The 15,774-nt window shown below is 41.5% G+C and overlaps 2 protein-coding genes across 3 annotated transcripts in view; one reads left to right on the top strand and one right to left on the bottom strand.

The window, feature by feature from the left end:
- The window catches only part of RRM1 (ribonucleotide reductase catalytic subunit M1), a 37,039-nt gene extending 31,994 nt beyond the window's left edge, over window positions 1–5,045 (top strand). For both annotated transcript variants that reach the window (XM_059409666.1, XM_059409677.1), the window contains 4 exons: window positions 1,019–1,154; window positions 2,040–2,135; window positions 3,215–3,403; window positions 4,419–5,045. In XM_059409666.1, the coding sequence (XP_059265649.1) occupies window positions 1,019–1,154; window positions 2,040–2,135; window positions 3,215–3,403; window positions 4,419–4,607 (610 nt within the window). In that variant the 3' untranslated portion in view covers window positions 4,608–5,045. The remainder of the gene's footprint in view (window positions 1–1,018; window positions 1,155–2,039; window positions 2,136–3,214; window positions 3,404–4,418) is intronic.
- A 4,637-nt stretch (window positions 5,046–9,682) lies between these two features.
- LOC132011866 (olfactory receptor 52E8-like) lies at window positions 9,683–10,693 on the bottom strand. The gene has a single exon (XM_059391088.1). The coding sequence runs from the start codon at window positions 10,691–10,693 to the stop codon at window positions 9,683–9,685; it is 1,011 nt and encodes a 336-aa protein (XP_059247071.1).
- Between the last annotated feature and the right edge of the window lie 5,081 nt (window positions 10,694–15,774).

Here is a 15,774-nt window from a genome sequence, read left to right as displayed (position 1 = left end):
TCAAAATGTTTTCCTCTCTTTGGGCCGGAAAAATCACTGTCCACTTTTTACTGAGGAAGTAAGACATGAAATTCACTGGTGATTTGCTTGATTCCTCAAAACTAGGAGTGGCAAAGTGAGATTAAGATCCCAGTAGTACAGATTCCATTAGGACATGAAGCTTTACGCTAAGTACTGGATAAATCCAGAGGTATAGAATATAGGAAAGACAAAATCTTGGTGTTTGAGAAACTTAAGACTTAAAGTGAAACATGTAGCACACATAAAGTATACATAAAGGTGTACAGATCATAGAAAATGTTTGCGGAAGAAATACTAGAGTTGTATTTAGTATTGTCTGCCTGGTCAGGAAAGATGTTCTAGTAGTCATCTCTTAGGCTGAGCTTTGAAGGATGAGCTAAGGGCAGCTTGAAGATTTCTGCATGTTCAGATGGCATATTCTTCCTTAAACACTCTCTTTGGCAGTGAATAGAGGCAGAAGATGTTAACCTTCCTCTAGGAACTTGTGAGCGAAGAGGTAATAGAGGAAGTCAGGAATATACTTTGAGCATAATCTTTCCCTGTGGAGAATTTTGGTGATAGATGTTGGATTCTGACCACTTTCACATCATTATGTTTCCTGAAAGGGCTTAGCACAGTGATCATAGGGCATGTAGAAAAGAGTGAGGGTTGAATGAATGTACCCTGATACAGGTGGGGACTCTTCAACAGCCATTCGATTATTTCCTTAGGCAAGCTAGTGTATGAAGTACTAATAAGTCATGGCCTGATAAGAAACTTCAGCAGTAAAATTGTGCTAATTTTGTTTAGGAGTCAGGTGTTCAGAAGAGGGGTGAGCTATAGCACCCATACTGTGAGATGCATCTCTATAGGGGTCAAATTCCAAAGTCATTATGTGAGTCTAATGCATGTATGATGTTACTCCCTCCATCTGCATTTACTGCAGTGACATGAAGTAGCTCCCTTCCGGGCAGATTGTAGCTTTAGTACCAGCACCTAACAATCTCCTTTTCTTTAGGTATGGTATAAGAAACAGTTTACTTATTGCCCCGATGCCTACTGCTTCAACTGCTCAGATTCTGGGAAATAATGAGTCCATCGAACCTTACACCAGCAACATCTATACTCGCAGAGTTTTGTCAGGAGAATTTCAGGTGAGAAGATCACAAATAGACCTACAGGAGATCTTGCAAAAACCTGATGTTGGGAGTAAATGCCAACTCATATTTAGTATGTCCCTTTTGCTTTGTATGGGGGCAGAGCTTTGATAAAGTAAGTCCCTTTCATATCCAATATTTTTCTACGTTATTTAATAATAGACATTTAATAAATATCTGTTGAAAGAATGAATGATCGTTAGGTAGGAAAGTGTTGATAGGTGGGTAGGAAAGTAACTTGTTGATACTAGAATTCACACGATATTTAACCATTCTGTAATCATAATGATGTATACTATGACCTCAGATGCTTAAGTTGATGATACTCAAGATGTATACAGTGAAACTCAAGATGTATATAAAAGCAAGAAGTATATGGAACCATGACAGTAGTTCTCAACCTGGTTTACAAATTAGAATTCCTGGTGGGTAGGACCAGTGTTTTTTTAAGGTTCCCAGGTAATTCTAATGTGCAACTAGGGTTGAGAACCACTAATTTAAAAGATTTTTATTTGTGAATTTCCTGATCTCCTGAAATAAATTTCTGTAAGGTTTGGAGTGGATACATTTCTAATGTTTCTTCTTAAGTATTATTTTCTCCTTACTTGGGGGGAGGGGGAAGAAGTAATCTACACAGATATACCCATTTTAGGCAATGCTATTTCTTTTCACTTTGGCAAATACTATATTTCTTGAATCACAGATTAAGATTTTGTTTGGTAGGATGGGCCTCTCAATCTTGTAAAAGATAGACTTTACCAACTAATTTAATGTTAAATACTTCTTCAGTGATCTTATTTATTATAAGCTCAAGGACTGTGACCCTGTTTAGGCCCTATTGTTCTTATTATTCCTTGACATCTTTTTTGGTTTTCTGTTCAGATTGTAAATCCTCACTTACTGAAGGATCTTACTGAGCGGGGCTTATGGAATGAAGAGATGAAAAATCAGATTATCGCATGCAATGGTTCTATCCAGGTACAGTATGAAAATCAAGTGTGCTCTTTAGAATCTGAGTTGGACATTGGTACCTTCTTACTTACCCCATTCAGTAGAGAGAAAAGTCATTCACTGTGGTCATATGGGCTTGTGTTCACCTGCATTGTTGTGGTAGGCTTATATACATCTTTATATAGCTAGACTTTACCCTCTTGTTTGTGCAATAATATAAGGCAGTAGTTTCCAATTTCTCTGAACATTAGAATCAACTGGGGAGCTTTTAAAATTTTGAAGCTTAGGTTGCACCCCATAACAATTAAATTAGAATGTCTGGAAATGGAAGACAGGCATTAGTATTTTTTAAAGACCCCCTAGGTCATTCCAAAATGCATCGAAATTTTCGGACCACTGATATAAAGTGTGAAATTAGAGAGTCAAACTTAATTAAGAAGTCTTCGGTGGAGACCAAGGAGTCAAAGTCCAAAAAACAGAGCCACAGATAGTATTTAACAATAAAATATTTGCAGCCAAGAATCAAGAAGTATTTATTTGTAGATGGAGGGCTCTGTTTAAACATTTGTTTCCCTGGTAACACAGATAAGGATTTCTGTAACATTTCTCTATTTGTGGCAGAAATTGTAGCATTAGCTAATCAGCTAATCTGTAGCAGATTAACCCTAGACCTAAGAAAACATTATTTCTATCGACTCCAGAAAGGGTTTATTTCATTGCTTCCTTTGATTGTCTGCATGTGAGTTACATCCCTGACTACTTTTGTTTTCTACAAAATTCAAGGGTCATTTATTGCTGCTTAGCTCTTTTTATTATTAAGTACCTCTAGAATAATGAATGTTTGGCTATGATCCAAATAGAAATGGATCTTATAATCATTACCACTAGCCAGATACTTTGTTGGTTAAATGGAGTTTTGTTGGACATTCTAAGCCAAAGGTTAAGAGCCTTAGGAAAACTGATAAGGATCATATTGTATGATGCTAAATGGTACGGTCAGATCTGGCAGAAGTAGAACTAAGGCCAGACCCTTGTGTCATTAATTATGTTAATTATCCCAATTTCTTCAGCCAGGCTGCAGTAAACATTTGTTTTTCCTTCTTCAGAGCATACCAGAAATTCCTGATGACCTGAAGCAACTTTATAAGACTGTGTGGGAAATTTCACAGAAAACCGTTCTTAAGATGGCAGCTGAAAGAGGTGCTTTCATTGATCAAAGCCAGTCTTTGAACATCCACATCGCTGAGCCTAACTACGGCAAACTCACTAGTATGCACTTCTATGGCTGGAAGCAGGTTCGTGGAGGAACTCAAGGAGGACTTGTTGCCATCTTGGGATACTTTGAAATTGGAACAGTTTTATATTCTAGCTACCTATTAAATACTGCCACCTAGCCGTTTTTTCATTTCAAATCCAGTATGTTAAAACCAAGTCATGGTTTTTGTACCAGATCACACTTTGGATTTTCTTGTTTCTTTTAGGATTATTTCACTCTCAGTTTTGAAACCTTGGAGTTACCTACAATCCTCTCCTTATTCTCCATAGAATCACTCACCAAGTTGTGGTGGTTGTTCCTTTATACTGTTTCTTGAGTATCTTTCTTCCTGTTCCACTGCCATTATTCTTAAGCTTTTTAACTGATCCCCCTGCTTCTAGTATCTGATCTAGGCTGTCTTGTGCACTGCTACCATTTCTGAAATAAAACTTTACGTGTGCCAGCCCCTATTCAGAAACATCCTTTGTTTCCCCACTTTAACTATTTATAGTATAAAGGCCAGTTACTTAGCTTCTCATTGCCGGCGGTAAAGTCCTGTGATTCTGGATTCTATCCTTAGTATCTGGTAATCTTCTGGGTATTTATACAGATGTACAGTTTGTTTTTTAAATTTAAGAGATATTTATTGACCACACACTATGTCTTTGGGTTTACTGAATAGAAGATGATCCTGACCCTTGAAGTAGTCATCATCTGTTCTTTACAGAGACACAGTCTATCTCCATAAATAGTTATAAAGTAGACATGTTGTTTTAGGCGAACTTGGAAGTCATACACCTAAATACAAGAAAAGATTAGAGAACAAAAATATTTGACACTTCCAAAGAGATAAGCGTTTTTAGTGGCAAAAGGAACACAGTATACTGTCTGACTCTTTCTACCTCTTCAGTATTTTTAAGAAGGCTTCCTAAAGGAGTTGGAATTTCAGGTTTAGAAAACAATCTGATTTGATTTATGGAAGTGTGTTTTAAACATTGGTCTTGAATGCCTAGTGTTCTTAAAATTTCTAATAGCTGTATTTGCTTCCTTTGTAGGGTTTGAAGACTGGGATGTATTACTTAAGGACACGACCAGCAGCAAATCCAATCCAGTTCACTCTAAATAAGGAGAAGCTGAAAGATAAGGAGAAGGCAACAAAAGAAGAAGAAGAGAAGGAGAGGAACACAGCAGCCATGGTGTGCTCTCTGGAGAATAGAGAGGAGTGTCTGATGTGTGGGTCCTGAGGAAAGGCTTGGAGGAGACCAGCACTTCCTCATAGCCAAACTACTTCTTGAGCATAGATAGGTGTAGTAGGTTTGCTTGAAGTACTAAGCCTTTGCTGGACCTTACTGCAGCAAAAGGGTCAGTCAATTTAAAGTACTGTTTCTATATAGAGTGAAAGTATTAATTTTTTAAAATTGTTATCTCTGGAATCAAAGTAGAAGTTTTAGGAGTGCAAAAGAAGTCACCTTGCAAATAGGAAGTGTTGAGTAGGGTTTCATTGCCCACCTGGCACCCTTTTTCTGGTGACCTCAGTTTTTGAAAGGAGACACAGTTTTGCTGCTTTGACTGGTGGGTCCAGAGAAGCAAAACTGAGTCATAACCTGTGAGAAGTGCTGTCAGGACCTTTATCTGGATAAGCTCCTATATAGGTCATTCTGAAATAAACATTTCTAAGTGATTGTGTGAGACCAAATTTGTCATTTATTTTCATACAAAAGTCAAATGTGAAAAAAAATGTTTTCTGTGCTTTGAGAGTTCAGAGAAGAAATTTTAAGAAAAATTACATAGATGCTGTGTAGAATTCTGATTTTAACATATGCCTATTTCCTCTTTTTATTGTGGTAAATATACATAACATAAATGTTACCATTTTTACCCACTTTAAAGCATACAGTTTAGTGGCATGAAGTTTAGTGGCATCACCCCTACCTATTTCCAGAAATTTTTTTATCATCCTGCACAGAAACTCTAAACAACATCTTCATTCTCTTCTCTCAATCCCTGATAAACTCTGTCCTACTTTCTATCTTTTAATTTACTTATTCCAGGTACCTCATATAAATGGGATACTACGATACGTGACCTTTTATGTCTGGCTTACTTCACTTAGCATGTTTTCAAGGTTCATCCATGTAGCATGTAGCAGAATTTAATTCCTCTTAAAAGCTGAGTAATACTCCATTGTGTGTATATATTACATTTTGTCTCCCCATTCATACGTTATTAGACATTAGGGGTTATTCTCACCTTTTGGCTATTGTGAATAATGCTGCTATGAACATTGATGCACAAGTATCTGTTTCAATTACTGTTTTCAGTTTTGGTGGGTATATACCTAGAAGTGGAATTGTGGGAATATATTATAATTATACATATATAATCATAATATAATATTTAGTTTAACTTTTTGAGGAACTGCCAAACTTCTCTGTCGGCATTGCACCATAGTACATTCCTACCTGTAGAGGATGAGAGTCCAATTACTCCACATTCTTGTCGACACTTGCTAGTTTTTTGTTTTGTTTTGTTTTGTTTTGTTTTTGATAATAGCCATCCTAATGGTTTTTGACAGTTTGATTTTAATGTATCTTGGTGTGGATCTCTGAGTTTATCCTCCTTGATATTTGTTGAGCTGCTTAGATAAGTAGATTCACATCTTTCATTAAATTTGGTAAGTTTTGGGGCACGTGGGTGGCTCAGTGGGGTAAGCTTCTATTTCCTGTTGAGTTTTTAGGTGGTTGGAATGGTATGATACCTATCTAGCTGAACTCCTGGTATCTGACGTCATTTCAATCTACTGTTGCTCCGCTATCTTGCCTCTCCCAAGACAGTTGTTTTAATACCTTTGTATAGTAAGTCTGCTGGCTGGGCTTCCTCATGGATGTTTTCTGCCAATTTTTCTTGTTCCTTTGAATGAGCTATATTTTCCTGTTTCTTTGTAATGCCTGTGATTTTTTTTATTGTTACTGGAATATTCTGTTTGATACTTTTCCAAACTACTTTGGCAGAGACTATTCCCTAGTACATGTGATGACTGTAGTCTCCATACCTTTAGTGCATATTAAGTTAATGTTTTGACAGATTTCCTTGAGTTTCAGGAGCTCCCTGTGCAGATTGACTCTGTGCTGGGGTACTTTTTCTGCATGTGACTAGGCTTGCTTTGAGCCTAGGGATCTGTGATGGTAAATTTTATGTGCCAACTGGCTAGGCCGTGGTATACAGGTATTTTGTCAAACACTAGCCTAGGAACTGCTGTGAAGATTATTTTTTTTTAAAGATGAAATTAACATTTAAATTGGTAGACTTGGAGTAAATCAGGTTACCCTCCATAATGTGAGTTTCCTCATCCAACCAGTTGAAGACCTTTAGAGAAGAAAGATTGAGGTCTTCTAAGAAAGAAGGACTTCTGCTTTCAGGCGGCCTTTGGACTTGAGCTACAATATCATTTCTTCTCTAGGTCTTCTGCATGTTAGCCTGCTGTGACAACTTCAGACTTGCTAATTCCACAGTTATGTGTGACAATTAAAATTTCTCTCACCCTCTCCCCCTCCTTCTCCCTCTCCTGCCTAACCACCTTTACCAACCCACCGCCCATTCTCTCATTGGTTTTGTTTCTCTAGAAAGTGAGAACCCTGACTGATACAGATTTTGGTATCAAAAGTGTTTCTAGAGGAATAGAATCCTCAGGATGAGTCTTCTGAATTTGTTCTACAGTTTCTGGAATTTGTTCTCTAATCTGATTATATTTAAAGCCACATGACTATTTCTAGTAGTAAAAGTACTGATAGTTTATAGGGCGATGTGGTAATAGAGACACTCAAAATACCACCACTGGGTACTCCCAATAAAATACTTCAGGAGGCAAGGTTCTGGGTGATCATGTATATGTTCCACATCAAGGGTATATCAGCTCTCTGGCCCTATGTTATAATTTAGTTTATCTTGGTCACCTTTTCTACAATATATGACACTGCTCCAGTACACTGATGATCTGCTGATTGGACCTAAAAAGTAGCAACTACTCTAGACTTATTGATAAAATGTTTGTGTGTCAGAGGGTGGGGAATAAATCTGACAAAAACTCAGGGGCCTTCTTCTATAAGTGATTTTTTTTTGAGATATGTTGAGATGTTCCTTCTATGGTGAAAGAGAGATTGTTGCATCTGGCTCCTCTTACAACCAAAGGACAGACACAGTGCCTAGTGGGCTTCTTTGGATTTTGGAGGCAGCATGGCATCACATTCCTCATTTGGGTGTGCTAGTCTGGCCTCTTTACCAAATGACCTGAAAAGCTACTAGTTTTGAGTGGGGCTTGGAAAAAGAGAAGGCTCTGCAGCAGGCCTAAGCTGCCACATGAGCTGCTCTGCCCCCTGGGCCATATGCTCCAGCAGGTCTGCGGTGTTGAAGTGGCAGTGGCAGATAAGGATGCTGTTTGGAGCCTCTAGCAAACTTTTAGGATTTCGGAGCAAAGTCCTACCCTTCTCTGTTGATAACTACTCACTTTTTGAGAAACATCTTTTGGCTTGCTATTTAGCCTTAGTAGAGATTAAATGCCTCACCATGGGCCACTAAGCAACCTGAGCTGCCCATCATGAACTGGTTGGTGTTGGACCCACTAAGCCATAAAGCTGGGTATGCACAGCAGCATTCCATCATTGAGTGGTATGCACATTGAAGTGGTATGTACAAGACTTGGCTTACGAAGTACATGTAAGTTACTGAAGAAGTGGCCCAAATGCCTGTGGTCCTCACTCCCACTCCACCTCTCCCAACCTTCACCTGTGGCCTAATGGGGAGTTCCCTGTGATCAGTAAACAGAAGGAGAGAAGACTCGGGCATGGTTTACACATGGCTCCGCACAGTATGCAGGCACCATAGCCCCTTTTTGGGAAATCCCTGAAGGGCATTCTATTCCATTGACTATTGTGGAAGTCCTTTAAGTAGGGAGTTCACTTTTAGGTAGCTTACAGTGGCTGTCATGAGAAGAGTGGCCTAACCTATGGGTTTGGGTCAGACTTAAGTACCCTATCGGTCTGGTTTGGTCTTTGGGTCAGACTGGGCCCCAGGAGAAGACCTGGTCTGGGTGTCTGTCAGACTAACTGATCCTGGGCAGGACCTGACCTGTTTGTGTGGGCTAGTTGGATACTTGGGGTAGGCCTGACCTATGTGCCTGTGTCAGATTGGGGATATCAGGCCTGGGGCAAGAGGAAAGATTGAGACTGATAAGACTCTAGAACCCAACCAGTGTGCTTGGGTTAGACTGGAAACCGCAAGGCTGATCTGTATATTTGGTCAGACTGGGTGTAGGCTGTATTTGGGAGAGGCTGGGCCCCAGGGAAGGGCTTGGTCTGTTTATTTATTCCAGGCTGAATGTTCAGAGTGGGTTGTGGTCTGTCTGACTTGCTTTGTACAACTTCCAGTGGGGCTTTATACATCCAGATATCAATTGGGGCTTTCTCAGGGAGAAGAGGACAAAAAAAACTAAACAGAAAGATAAATAGGTAATGTGGCACTTGTGTGGCTTGGTTAAGCATCTGACTTGATTTTAGCCCAAGTCATAATCTCAGGGTCATGAGAAAGAGCTCCACTTTGGGCTCTGGGCTTAGCATGGAGTCTGCTTGAGATTCTTTCCCTCTCCCTCTGCCTATCCCTCCCTGCTTTCTCTCCTCTTCTCTCTCTCTCTTTTTTTTTTTTTTTTTTAAGATTTTATTTATTTATTTGACAGAGAGAAATCACAAGTAGACAGAGAAGCAGGCAGAGAGAGAGAGAGAGAGGGAAGCAGGCTCCCTCTCAACGTGGGACTCGATCCCAGGACTCTGGGATCATGACCTGAGCCGAAGGCAACAGCTTAACCCACTGAGCCACCCAGGCGCCCCTCTCCTTCTCTCTCAAATAAAATAAATACTTTTTTTAAATAAAAAAAGAATGGCAGGGGCACTGGGTGGTTCAGTTGGTTAAGCATCTGCCTTCTGCTCAGGTCATGATCTTAGAGTCCTGGAATTGAGCCCTCCATTGGGCTCCCCACTCAGCTGGGAGGTGTGCTTCTTTCTCTCCCTTTGCCCCCACTCATGCTCTCTCTCTCTCTCTCAAATAATAAATAAAATAATAAAAAATAGATAGGTATAAGTAATTTTATTATTGAATGGAAATAGAAAAAGCATTCTAAGAATTCAAAATCAATAGTTGGCCAACAGTGGACCTGCTCTTGAGCCCATAAGCTCCTCATGATTTCAGCCTATCCCTCAGTAAAGCCTGCTTCTTATTCCCAGAGGTCACAGCCCCGATTTCCCCAGTTTATAAAGTCCTCTCACCCTGGCTATTTCCCCTCCACTATCATGTTTTGCATTCTCTCTGACTTGCCCCTAACTTCCTGGGCTGATTTCTTGCTATAGAACATCTTTTCGACATGTTGCCGGATCTCCCTGGTCCTCACCCCATAAATGACAGGATTCAAGGCTCCTGGGAGCAGCAAGTAGATGGCACTGAGCAGGTTCTGGACATCCTGAGACACAGTCTTGGCTACTCGGAAGACAATGGAGGTGGAGAGACCGGAGAGGTAGATAGTGAGGATGACCAGTAAGTGGGAGCCACATGTGTGCAAGGCCTTGGCTCGGGCTCCTCCAGAAGAGATCCGGAAGGCAGCATAAATGATACGGGTGTAGGAGGCCCCTAGCAGGGCTAGATCAAAGGTCACGGTGACCAGCCTCATGGCCAGTCCCAACTTACTGTTGAAAGTCAAGTCTCCACAAGCTATGCTCAGCAGTGCAATATACTCACAAGTGAAGTGGGGAATCACCATTGTCCGGCAGAATCGAGCTTGTGACGTTAGCACCACCAAAGGCACTGCCACTCCTAGGCTCCGTGTCAGGGCAAGAATGGCCAGCACACCCAGCAGTTTGGAGGTCATTAGGTCAGTATAGCGGAGTGGGTGACAGATGGCTATGTAGCGGTCTAGGGCCATGGCCAGCAGGAGGTTGTAGTCCAGAAGGAGAGTGAAGTAGATAAAGAACATCTGAGCCAGGCAGCCATGCAATGATATGGGGTTAGCATAATGCACAAAGCCCTTCAGCATTTTGGGCATCACGGCAGTGGCAGCACAAACATTGACAGCCAGGAGCAGGGCAATGAGTAGGTACATAGGCTGATGCAGGCTCTGCTGGGCCACCACTGTGTGGATGACCAGTGCATTGGCAGAGATGATGGTCACATAAAGGAAGGTAAGGGGCAGGAACAGGAGGGGCTGCCACTCTTGCAATCCAGGGAAGCCTATCAGGAAGAAGTTGGTGTAGGAGGTGTTGAAGGTGCTGGTATTTCCATCCTCACCCATTAGCTTTGGCCCTGGGGTTGGCCCCTGGAGTGGGGATCAGAGACTCTTAGAACAAAATGGTCAATGGAAGAAAGCCTATTTATTTATTTATTTATTTATTTATTTAATTTCCTTCCTTCCTTCGTTCCTTCCTTTCTTTCATCCTCCTCCTCCCCCTCCCTCTCCCCCTTCCCCTCCCCTTCCTCCTTTAGAGAGAGAGAGAGGGAGTGTGCATGAGTGTTGGTGGGGGGCAGAGAGAAGGAGAGGGTGAGAGAATCTTAAGTAGGCACCACACCCAGCATGGAACCTGACACTGGACTCGATTTCATGACCCTGAGATCATGACCTGAGCCAAAATCAAGAGTTAGACACTTAACCAACTGATCCACCCAGGTGCCCCCACTTAACTTGAACAAGGTCGGTTTGTGCCTGTCACGTGAACTATAATTTGCTCTCCTCTTTTGCATTTTAGGATCACTCAGGTAAATACTCAAGGAGCTTCTTTATGCTAAAGCACTCAAGAAAGGAATGCTTTTTCACCTTGAGGCAGAAAGAAATTTCTGCCTCAAGGTAGGACAGAAAGTGTGAAAAAGACTGAGAATTGAGTAGATCAGTTAACTGGCTGATGAAAGTCTTGAGAGAAATTGAAGAGCTGTTTTGAGAGTCACATCAATCAAACTTAAGAGCCAGTTGGAAGTGGGGAGAGACAGAAGAACCAACAGTAATTTCGAGGGTTTTTGTCGGTTGTTGTTAGCTAGGATGACTGCATTGATGCTCCTAAAACCTGAGAAAGGAGCAACAGGGCTGGGGTGCTAGTAGGTACAATTAATTCATTGCATTTGGATGTGGTGAGGACTCATAGATGAAGAGATGCCCCATCAACATGCCCAGTCAAAAATACAATGGAGTGTGATGAGGGATTAAGGCTGGAGATGACTATGTGAGGATTAGCAATTTTATAAAGGGCATGAGACAAAATCCTAAAATGCAGGCGACAGTGAGCAGCCTGAGAAAAAGAGGGGAGAGAAGCAGTGTGAGAGCCGGCAGCAAATGGAGTTCTGGAAACCAAAGGAGAGGCTTCGTTGCTCTGGAGGCTTTGATGTATAGGAATTTACAGACTGAGGCCAAAGGCCAATGCAGCCAAGTCATCCTACAAGGCTTAATGTTCTGACTAGGAAAGGAGAGGGATGGGTAGATGAAGATTCCAGAGCCGTGTGTTCTCTACAAAGAGAGGTGCACCTCCTCCACTGGGAAAAGTCAAATCCACAGGCAGAACTCCTCCCTGTCCTCACAAACTGGCAACTGTGTTCTTCTCTCTTCCTTCAGTTCCCAGGGACAGATGTCTCTTCTCTCTTTTGTCCTCAGGACATCTACTTCTCCCCCCTTTCCCTTAGTATATGAAAAAGTTTGTCTCTTTCTAGAGAAAATAAGCCTTACCTTAACTTTATATGACTCTCAAGCTTTCCATATTTCTCCTCACCTTTATTATATATATATATTTTAAAGATTTTTGTTTATTTATTTGACAGACTGAGATCACAAGTAGGCAGAGAGGCAGGCAGAGAGAGAGGAAGGGAAGCAGGTTCCCTGCTGAGCAGAGAGCCCGATGCGGGGCTCAATCCCAGGACCCTGAGCTGAAGGCAGAGGCTTTAACCCACTGAGCCACCCAGGTGCCCCTATTTTCTATTTTTAAAAAAGATTTTATCTATTTATTTATTTGAGAGAGAGAGAGAGAGCATAAGCATGGGGATAGTAGGGGCAGAAAATCCTGGGAATATCACTGGAGCTGAAGGTAGATGCTTAACTGACTGAGCCATCCAGGCAGTCCCTTTCTCCTCACATTTAAAGCAAAGCTCCCAGACATGTCTTTAATTGTGCCAAGACTGCTGGCTTGCTGACAGAGCTCCCTGCTGGACTGACAAGTGTCAGGAGGGAGACCATGTCTTTTTTTTTTTTTTTCCCCAGTTGCCCAGCCCTGAGCCCATGACTGAATATGTGCTCAGTAAGTGTTGTGTGGAAGGAACAAGTGAATGTGCAAAGGGATGTTAATAAAGATTCTTATCTGCAACTTGGAACAGCCCTTGGAAGTTGAGTAGAATGAATGAATGAATGAAAAATGAAACCCATCAAGGCTTCAAGATCCCAAGTGATTTGTTTAATCTCACCTAACAAAAAGAGCCAGACCTCAAAATGTAGTTTTTCTAGGACTCTTCCATCCACATCGCACTTTCCCCCTCACACCCCCCGACGGAGGCAGCCTTGGACAGGCTCCAAGCTTTCTTAGTCTCAGCAGTGATATTAATTTATTTACTGAGCACTTACTACATGCCAGACATGATTCCGAGGGTTTTCCATGTAGTATTTCTTTAATACTCACAGCAACACTGAGGGATGAATACTATTTATTAACCCTGTCAATAGATGACACTGAGGTTGAGAGACAATAACTAGTTTTCTTTAAGTCTCAGGCACTAAATGATCAGGCTAGGATATGAACCTAGGTTGTTGATGATAATAGGTGGAGTTCAAGTCAAATTTCAGGTTTTCCTGCCTCTAAATCCCCATCAATCTCCTATCCTCTCACCCCCCAACCTCACCGTGGAAACCTGTAGTGGTCTTCTGTCTGGGTGCAGGTTGCTGTGGTTTTGTTTTCACCTCTGAAAAGTGCTGATCTGTAAGGCTGAGGAGAAGGGATGGGTAAGTAGACCTGTGGCTCTAGGGGAGGAGCCTGAGGAGGTTCCCAGTGGGCAGACATGTCCAAGGATGCCAAGGAAGAGACAAAGAGAAACCCAGAACTCCCAAGGGACCCCCGGAAGAGAGGCTGGGTGGAGGTGACAGTGTACTAACATTTTCATTTCTATGGCTCTTGGTATTTCTGAGAGAGAAGTCACAACTGCTGAGGGATTTCCTTCATTTTAGAGTTGAGCCATTAGAGGCTTAGAGAGAACAAGACAGGGTTCAGGTCAGGCTCCGTCCCAGGGGCACCCAGGGATGACCTGAGGCTCCTGAGAAGGGAAGAGGCTCTTGCAATCTGGGGATTACATAGGCACTCAGGGTCACTCAAAGACAGAAAAGGATACTTGGGTGACAGTGGGAGAGCCAGGGACCTGATTTAGGTGCAGTGTATGTGTGTGTGTGTGTGTGTGCACACCATATGGAGGTACTTGCCCAGTGTGGATGTCTCAGGAGCTGGGGAAGGTGGTGACTTCAGTGTGGACTCTGCCATGAAGAGCTGAGACCCCCCAAAAGCAGGGGCTGGCTCCTCCAGGCAGGCCTTGCCACCTTGTCCTCTGTCCTTTGTCCTCTATTTGAAAATAGCAGAACTGCAAAGCTCCTCTTTTTCTTCTCTGATTTCTTTGGATTGAATATTTTATGACTTGATTCTACTTCTTAGTTTATTAGCTGGGCCTTAGCTGTGTCATTTTAGAGGTTGCCTTGGCATTTGTGGTCCATGTCTTTAACTCACCACAGTTTGTTTTAAGTTGCATTATTCCACTCCAACAAACAGTATGAAATCCTGACAACAGGCTTCTTCCATTTCCCCTCTCCCAGTGTTTGTGTTACTGTACTCATGTTTTATTTCTACATAAATTATGAACCCCACAATACATTGTCTATATTTTTGGCTTTCTACAATCCATTATATCCTGAGGAAATTTAGAAAAATAGGAAAAAATATGATTGAAAAATTCATTCATGTTGTATGGTACTGTATTTTGTTTTTAATTTTTTTATTACATATACATTTGTTTATATTTATCATTATGATAAATGTACTCTTTTTTATTATTAACATATAACGTATTATTTGTTTCAAGGGTACAGGTCTGTGATTCATCATTCTTACACAAATTGTAGCACTCACCATAGCACATACCCTCCCCAATGTCCATCACGCAGCACCCCCATCCTTCCCACTCTCCTCCGCTCCAGCAACCCTCAGTTTGTTTCCTGAGATCAAGAGTCTCTTATGGTTTGTCTCCCTCTCTAGTTTCATCTTGTTTCATTTTTCCCTCCCTTGCCCTATGTCCTCTGTTTTGTTTCTCGAATTCCTCATATCAGTGGGATTGTATGGTAATTGTCTTTCTCTGGATGACTTATTTCACTCAGCATAATACCCTCTAGTTCAATCCATGTCATTGCAAATGGTAAGATTTCATTTTTTGATAGCTGTTTAGTATTCCATTGTCTACCCGTTCCTCTCCTTTCCTACTCAGAACTTTAAGCCTTATAGGGTGACTTGGCTGCATTGGCCTTTGGCCTCAGTCTATAAATTCCTTTACGTCAAAGCCTCCAGAGCAACGAAGCCTCTCCTCTGGTTTCCAGAACTCCATTTGCTGCCAGCTCTCACACTGCTTTTCTCCCCTCTTTTTCTCAGTCTGCTCACTGTCACCTGCATCTTGGGATTTTGTCTCACACCTTCTGTAAATTTGCTAATATATTAGCAATTTTATGTATTATATATATTTTATATATACACATATATTGCATCTTTTTTATCCATTCATCTGTTGATGGACATCTAGTTTTTTCCATAGTTTGGCTATTGTGGACATTGTTGCTATAAACATTGGGGTGCATGTGCCCCTTCTGTTCACTACATTTGTATCTTTAGGGTAAATACCCAGTAGTGCGATTGCTGGGTCATACAGTAGCTTTATTTTCAACTTTTTGAGGACCTCGACACTGTTTTCCAGAGTGGCTGCACCAGCTTGCATTTCCACCAACAGTGTAGGGAGGTTCCCCTTTCTCCACACCCTTGCCAACACCTGTCATTTCCTGACTTGATAATTTTAGCCATTCTGATTGGTGTGAGATGGTATCTCACTGTGGTTTTGATTTATATTTCCCTGATGCCGAGTGATGTTGAGCACTTTTTCATGTGTCTGTTGGCCACCTGGATGTCTTCTTTGCAGAAATGTCTGTTCATGTCTTCTGCCCATTTCTTGATTGGATTATTTGTTCTTTGGGTGTTGACTTGATAAGTTCTTTCTAGATTTTGAATACTAGCCCTTTATCTGATATGTCACTTGCAAAACATCTTCTCCCATTCTGTCAGTTGTCTTTTGGTTTTGTTGACTGTTTCCTTTGCTGTGCAAAAG

Source organism: Mustela nigripes, chromosome 1 (assembly GCF_022355385.1).
Source record: "Mustela nigripes isolate SB6536 chromosome 1, MUSNIG.SB6536, whole genome shotgun sequence".
NCBI classification, from domain to species: domain Eukaryota; kingdom Metazoa; phylum Chordata; class Mammalia; order Carnivora; family Mustelidae; genus Mustela; species Mustela nigripes.
The sequence above is the reverse complement of the archived record's forward strand: the minus strand, read 5'-3'. Positions and strand labels throughout refer to the sequence as shown.